This window comes from Aspergillus bombycis (assembly GCF_001792695.1).
Source record: "Aspergillus bombycis strain NRRL26010 chromosome Unknown contig00003, whole genome shotgun sequence".
NCBI lineage: Eukaryota > Fungi > Ascomycota > Eurotiomycetes > Eurotiales > Aspergillaceae > Aspergillus > Aspergillus bombycis.
In genome coordinates, this window is record NW_019170005.1 from 629,099 (window position 1) to 635,829 (window position 6,731).

The window sequence follows — 6,731 nt, forward strand, 5'->3', positions numbered from 1 at the left end:
TGACTGACAATGTCTTGTACCTTTGGTTGTATCATATTGTTTTTCTTGTGACACATAATTACTCTAGAATGTCCTGCCGCTACATACAGGACATGGCGATTTACATATGCATGTGGAATACGAGTTAACGAGTTCATTCAAATCTCAGAGCTATCACATAATCATCATTCCCCGGTCGTCAAAACCGTAACACAATCTGGACCACACACTCAAGCTAGACAAGTAGTGAGTCATTTACTCAGCACACTCGCGCTGACGCTCGTCGAACACCTTCAATGCCTCCTCGGCAGCCTTGACACCACTGAGAACCATGGCACCGAAGGTGGGGCCCATGCGGTTGAAGCCATCGATTTCAGACAGCTCCATACCGCCGATGATCAAGCCCTTGGTAACCTCACGGGTGTTCTTGACGATGGCATCCTCGGCCGAGTTCATGTCGAGACCACGCATGCCACCCAGCTTGTCAACACTGCCCATGGACACCAATCGCTTGGCACAGAAGGCGCCGAATGGGCCATCGTGACCAGTGGTACTAATGATGACAGGAGCGTTGATAGTGTTGGGGTCCATGCAGGAGTGATCGTCGTGGTGAAGGGTGACCAGCGTCCAGTTGACGACCACACCAGCAATCTGGGGGTTGCCGCCCGCGGTAGGACGGGTGATCAAGTCCTCAACGGCGGTAGCATTGAAGAGCTTGACATTGGGGAAGGAGAGAACCTTCGACATAAGAGTCGAGGTGAACAGGGAGGCGTGCTTGACAACAACGTAGTTGGGGTTTGCGTCCTCTTCATAAGGAACACCCAGCTCGTTCAAGAAGACTTCCGCGGGACGGCGCATGACCATAGCAGAAAAGAGTTGGCCACCCAACCAGGCACCACCACCTATTACAAGTTAGCTCTAAAGCTCAGCGGAAGGCCATTGATCATCGAGTACTAACCAGGAGAGACGCTGGCCTCGACGATAGCAATCTTCAGGTCCGGACGAGCATTGGCCAGGACGTACGCAGTGCTCAGACCGCAGGAACCAGCACCAACAATGACAACGTCACTCTCGGCGTACTTGTCCAGGTCCTCGAAGTAACGTCTGGTCATGGCACGAGAGACCTGGCTTTCGCGAATAGGGGCAAACTTGAACTCGTCCCACTTGCCACCGAACTGGTCGAGGAGCTTGGTCTGAGACGATCCCTCAACGGGGGCGGTCTCAGGAACCACGACCTTACCCTTGAGGCCGGTAGGGACCACAGTGGGTTCGTAGATGGCAGCTGGGGGAGACATGTTTCAAGTTATAATGACTGCAATTTGTTAGCCATTCCATCAACTGGGGGGACGAGGGAAAGCATGATCCTTTTCGCTGGTATTATCCAGATCAAGTTTTAGCCGTATAATCTCAGAACGAACCCAGTCCATCGACGCCATGTCCTTCCAGGCTAGGACTCTAGAGTCTAGGGTCCAGCTTTGGGAGGACATGTGAATGCATCGATGAATGGGAACGAACACCGGCCCACGCCAAAGACGTTACCTAAGATACCTTGATCATTGAGAGTCCAGCCAAAAGCATTCCATGACTTCCATCGTATGCCCTAAAAAAGGGCTAATCGAGGTGTATTTACATTGGGATGGGTTGGGAACTATAGATGGTCAGCAATTCCAATCACCCAAGGTTTATGGAGGGGAGGAAGACTTGTTCAGCTTTTGTCCGAGGACTGTTGAAATTGAAATCTGAGATAGGAATTGTGTGTGATGAGAAGAAAAGAGAGAAAGAGGATGGCGGGGTTGAGAAGGAGGGGTCAAGTTAAATAGCATGGGTTGAGTCAACGTGATAAGCGCACTATACCGTATAGATCCGCCCACCCGAATCTATCCGGTCCTTTTGCTCGTCTTTAGCTTTGGCCGGTGAGCCGGTCAAGAAACAAGTGAAATCATCCTGACATCGGCGGACGATCTCTAGCTTTTACATTTCGTTACCAATGCGATCCAGTCATCAATTGCCCGTCTGTCATATCGAGGAATGGTGGACTTCCCACTGGGCCGTGGGCCGTGAAGCGATCCACCACAACATACTTTATTAACATTGATCCAAACAGTAAATATCCACGACCGGAGTCTCCTCAATACTGAAACCCTTAGCAAATCGTTACCCCCACTCGCACTCCATAATCCTTTGGCCAGTTCTTTTTCTTTCCGGCTTTCTCGACTTTCTCCGCCTTTTCCTGCAAGCTGTCAAGCGAGAAGGCGGCAGCAGCAACAACACCATTATTGCATTTCACTTTGAGACGGAGCATATCGCACTCGTCTTTCTTCTTCACAATGGATTCCCATTCTGTTTCCAGTCGGATCCTCCAATGCGTGTCCGACACACGGCCGGATGGATGCACGTCTCCAATTAGGGTCGCTACCCGGCCCAAGTACTGACACCACCAAGCCTCCTGCTTAGAAACACACCGGCTCAGTTGCCGGTGAAATACTTCATCCGTGGGTGCCAGGTCGCCTGCCCAGCGCTCGCAGAGAATCAGGGCAATCAGGGCACGTTCGACGTGTGATAGAGTGTTCACCGATGCCAGGATGCCGGTCGTAGTACTATGCAACGCAACAGCCGAACGCGATTCGCGCGGCACCCGGGAATGAGCAAAAAGCAGGTTTGCGAGCGCCCCTAGTAATTGGGGGGAGAACGAAACTGGTGCATGGCGAGATTCTATGGGCGAAGACGTCGAAGGCAACGCGGCAGTCAGCAGTCCTCTAATGGCTGCATTGGATGGAGATGCATATGGCAAACTTGCCGCCAGAAGCGGATCTTGTGCGCGAACCTCCTGGGGCATCTGGTCGAAAAGAAAACCCTCCCGGACCCCTCCCTGGCAGAACTGGATGTGTGTAATGTCCGGCAAGGCGTCCATGATCACATTGACCAGGACAGCCACCGCGGGGATTTGCGAAGCCCGTCGCTTCGAGACCCCGAATATCTTCTCATCAGAGTCAGAGACCGAATCCAGAACCGACACGGTATCATGGAAGTCTTCTCTGCGCACTCGAAACCCATTAATGATGGGAATCGGATAAGGAGCCACCTTGTGCTGGTTCATGAGCACGTAGCCCCAACCCCTGAACCCGCCTCCACAGAGGTACAAATCAAACCTCCCCAGGGACTTCGCCGTCTCCAACAGAAACTCAGGGACCTCCAGAGCCCGATACGCCTCCTGAAAGTTGTTGATCATTTCCTGCTTCAACGCCTTCTCTGCCTTCTTCCCTTCAGCCTTCGCCTGCTCCAACCGCTTCGTCAACGCCGCCGCCCCGTAAGGGAAACTGAACGATCCCCGCGGACTGGTAGTCACAACCCCATCCTTCTCAACCACCCACGTAATCTGCGTGCTGCCACCCCCGAGATCCATCGCCAGCCCCGCGACAGAGGAAGCACTGCTCGCGATACCCAGCGCCCCAATCCTCCCCTCATCCTCCTTAGACAGCAGACGCACCTCCCACCCGGTGCGGTCCTTGATGCGCGCCCGGAACTCCTCCGAATTCGGCGCTGTCCGCGTCGCCTCCGTAGCAAGCACGTAAACATTCTGCGCAGGAACCCCAAAATCATCACACGTAATCTGGAACCGCACCAACCGATCCACGACCTGCTCTATAATGTCCTGCGGGATGGGGCCGCGCGAACTACCCGCGAACTGGGCATCGTAGAGCGAAATGCCAGCCCGGTCCTGGTAAACGGTGGGCATTGTCCGCGCTGTCGGGGGTGAGATGTCGGTGATGGAGAAGCGGATTCCATTGCTGGGGTGATGTTAATTCGTAGAACTCACTTCAGGTCTGTATATGTGGTATTTACCTTCCCATATCCACGATCCCATAAAGATGGGCATTGTTTCCTGATGCATAGGCCATGGTGGCTGTACTGTCTACTTCGGCAGTTAGTTGTGGGGTTCCCGGTGATCTTGGGGGGGAAGTACCATGTACATACCTACCTGTATCTGGGTGGGTTGTTCCTTGGTGCTAGTTATATAGAGGTTGCTTCTAAGCTATGTAAAACTTGTCTCAGGATCGCCCGATACGGTGTCTAGGGCTGGCTAGTTTGTGGAAAGAATTAAATTAGTCAATCGCCCGGAAAATCTAGAGGGGTAAGATAAGGCGTTAGCTTCAGCTGCTTGCTTATTTTGCGAAGTGGAACTGAGTTGGTGCCCCTCCACTTAAATATTTAACCACATTAGGACCGGGGAGGCATACACTGCATGTGCCCGACTAAGCGACGTTTCATGGCACGCGACTTTTATTCAACAAGGACGAGTCAAAATGGAAAAAGAAAGAGAGAGAAAGGTTTGTTCTTCAATCGCATTTTTGGATGAATATTATAGTACGTATACATAATCCAGATTTCACATCCAATCGTCACATCGTAGCGTTCGTTTCCAGCATCGTTACTTTTTTTTTTTTTTCGCGTTCTACAGAACTATAGCACGTACCGGAATCCAGCTCCGTAATTCTCTTCGGCGACGTTTTCTCCTTTACTCCACCCCCGTGCCTCCCTCTCGGCCTGTGTGCCATGTTGCTTGTCTAAGCGGCGGTTCTCCCAGACTAGAAGGGTTCGGAGAGTGAGCGCGAGAATCATGGTGAAGAACATGAAGGCGGCGCAAATGGACTGTCCGCGGATGTAGCGCGGTCCGTCGCTTTCTGGGAAGACGTTTGTGCCCAGGAAGGGTCCGCATTGGCCAATGACATTGAGGATGACAATACCCATGCCGCGGCGTGAATCCGAGCCTTGGTTATCTGGTGCATGTTCGTTAGCCTCCCATTATGGTGGGTTAGGAAAACATGCACTGGGAGAGCACTTACTCAGAACCCATGGGAGAATATTCGCGATACAAGGGAAAACACCGATAGCAGCGAGGAACACCCCAGCGTAACGCGCGCCCACAGATGTGCAGGTAGCAAGGAGAACGTAGCCAATAGCTCCGATCAGAGACAGGATGACCAGCATCAAGCCACGCTGTTGCAGCCGATCAGCGATCCAGGTGGTGGCAATTGTGACCAGGAACGAAGCAAAGTAGGGCGGAGCCGTAAGCCCTTGGGCGTTGATCGAAGTGAACCCCATATCCTTCAGGATGGTGGGAAGGAACACCGGAAGCGAAGAAAAGCTCACGTTGCAGCTGAAGTACATCAACTAATCCACACTGGCCATCAGCTATCATGCGCCACCAGCACAAGTAAACATTATGAACTCAGCATCAACATACCGCGGTTAGCCATGCTTTAGCATCCATTAGTGTTTCAGCCAACTCTCTCCAATTGATCTTGGTCGACCGTTCGCGTTCGCCACTCTGCTGAAGACTTCTTGCTCGCGCGACCTCCTTCTCTTCTTCGGTCAAAAACCGGGCTTTGGACGGGCTGTCGGGTAGAAATCGCCAGGCTAGGATAGCAGCCAGCAATGACGGGCTGCCCTCCACCAGAAATAGCAACCGCCAGTTCGCTAACTTGGAATGACCCGAAGTAATTCCATACGCAAGGGCACCGGCAAATGTGTTCGCCAGAGGGGCGGCTGACACGAATAATCCACAACGGAAGCCAAGCTCATGACGGCGATAGAAGAAAGACAGTAAATATGGCGTTCCGGGGCCAAAGGCAGCCTCTGACATGCCGAGCAGGAAGCGCAAAGCCATGAGTCCCTCCCAGTTCTGGACCGCGGCCTGACATGTCGCCACAATACCCCTTCCGGTGGATTAGAGAGGTTCGAGAGGCATAGTGGTTGGGGGTGTCTTTGACATACCAGGACAGGACAGTAATGGCTGCCCATCGATGGGGCGGCATGATCTTCCACATGAATGCCCCAAACTCGAATATGACATAGGAGATGTAGAAGATCGTTAGGAGCCAGGCATAGCGATTTCCGGAGAGGTCCAAATCATCCTTCATCCCTGCGATCTTCGCATTTCTTCGTTACTGGTCAGTTTGATATTATCGTCATCATGGAGCTATGCTAACAAACCCAATATTGCTTCGATCAAGAAGAGAAAGGAGGTCTGTCGACAAGTTAGACACGCGTTGAAGAGTGACGCCGGTGAAGAGTGCGCGAACGCGGAGACATACATAAAAATCCCATGAGAGTGGGCACTCTTAGATCGAGTTTCTTTAAGATGCGCGCTTCAACAGCAGGGTCAATGTGTACCACCGCCTGGGGAATTTGAGGAAGAGCGGTCTGCACGTCATCGTGGTGGACCGGCTGCTGCTTCTCCGGGTCGCTCAGTATTGGAACCTCTTTGATCTCGTCACCAGACGGATCTTTCTTTCCAAAGAAACCCATAATTGATTTGGGGAGAGGGGGGGGGGGGACACAAGGGCGAGAGAGGCTCGCGGTGAAGCACCAACAACAGCTAAGGAAGCGAAAATAAAAAAAAAACCTTGAAAGAGCGACGGGGGATCTTTTATAGGCGTGTCATGTCGGAGAAATTTGTTTAGCGAACAGGGCCATTATTGAGTCTATTGGAAGATCAGCAAAAGTTAACCGGAAATGGTACAAGTGCCAGCGTCCCACATGGGGAGGAGTGACGCCATGCAAGGGAGAGAGTTGAATACTTGTCCTGAATACTGGTGACGGCAAGACCATTGGGTGGTCGTGGTGGGGGGGGGAGGCCATTGAATTCGGGTACCATGCTTTGCCGACTTCAAGTTGGATGTAGACTGGGGTATCGTGAGTCACGATTGGAAACTGGACGATGCAGCAAGCACGGGGAGGATGAATGAACT

General features: G+C 52.3%; 3 protein-coding genes across 3 annotated transcripts; all 3 read right to left on the reverse strand.

Annotated features, from left to right (window-relative positions):
• Nucleotides 1-234: 234 nt before the first annotated feature.
• thiA (thiamine thiazole synthase) lies at nt 235-1,274 on the reverse strand (the record flags this gene model as incomplete). Its single annotated transcript, XM_022528141.1, has 2 exons — nt 235-881; nt 938-1,274. 2 exons carry the CDS (start codon nt 1,272-1,274, stop codon nt 235-237), a joined length of 984 nt encoding a protein of 327 aa, XP_022394134.1.
• Nucleotides 1,275-2,122: 848 nt separating this feature from the next.
• On the reverse strand, nt 2,123-3,893 carry ABOM_001012 (retrograde regulation protein 2; the record flags this gene model as incomplete). Its single annotated transcript, XM_022528142.1, has 2 exons — nt 2,123-3,767; nt 3,823-3,893. Coding segments are annotated over 2 exons (1,716 nt in total), but the record flags the coding sequence as incomplete, so codon positions are not given.
• A 547-nt stretch (nt 3,894-4,440) lies between these two features.
• On the reverse strand, nt 4,441-6,288 carry ABOM_001013 (putative MFS transporter; the record flags this gene model as incomplete). Its single annotated transcript, XM_022528143.1, has 6 exons — nt 4,441-4,757; nt 4,824-5,151; nt 5,225-5,696; nt 5,755-5,919; nt 5,974-6,007; nt 6,075-6,288. 6 exons carry the CDS (start codon nt 6,286-6,288, stop codon nt 4,441-4,443), a joined length of 1,530 nt encoding a protein of 509 aa, XP_022394132.1.
• Between the last annotated feature and the right edge of the window lie 443 nt (nt 6,289-6,731).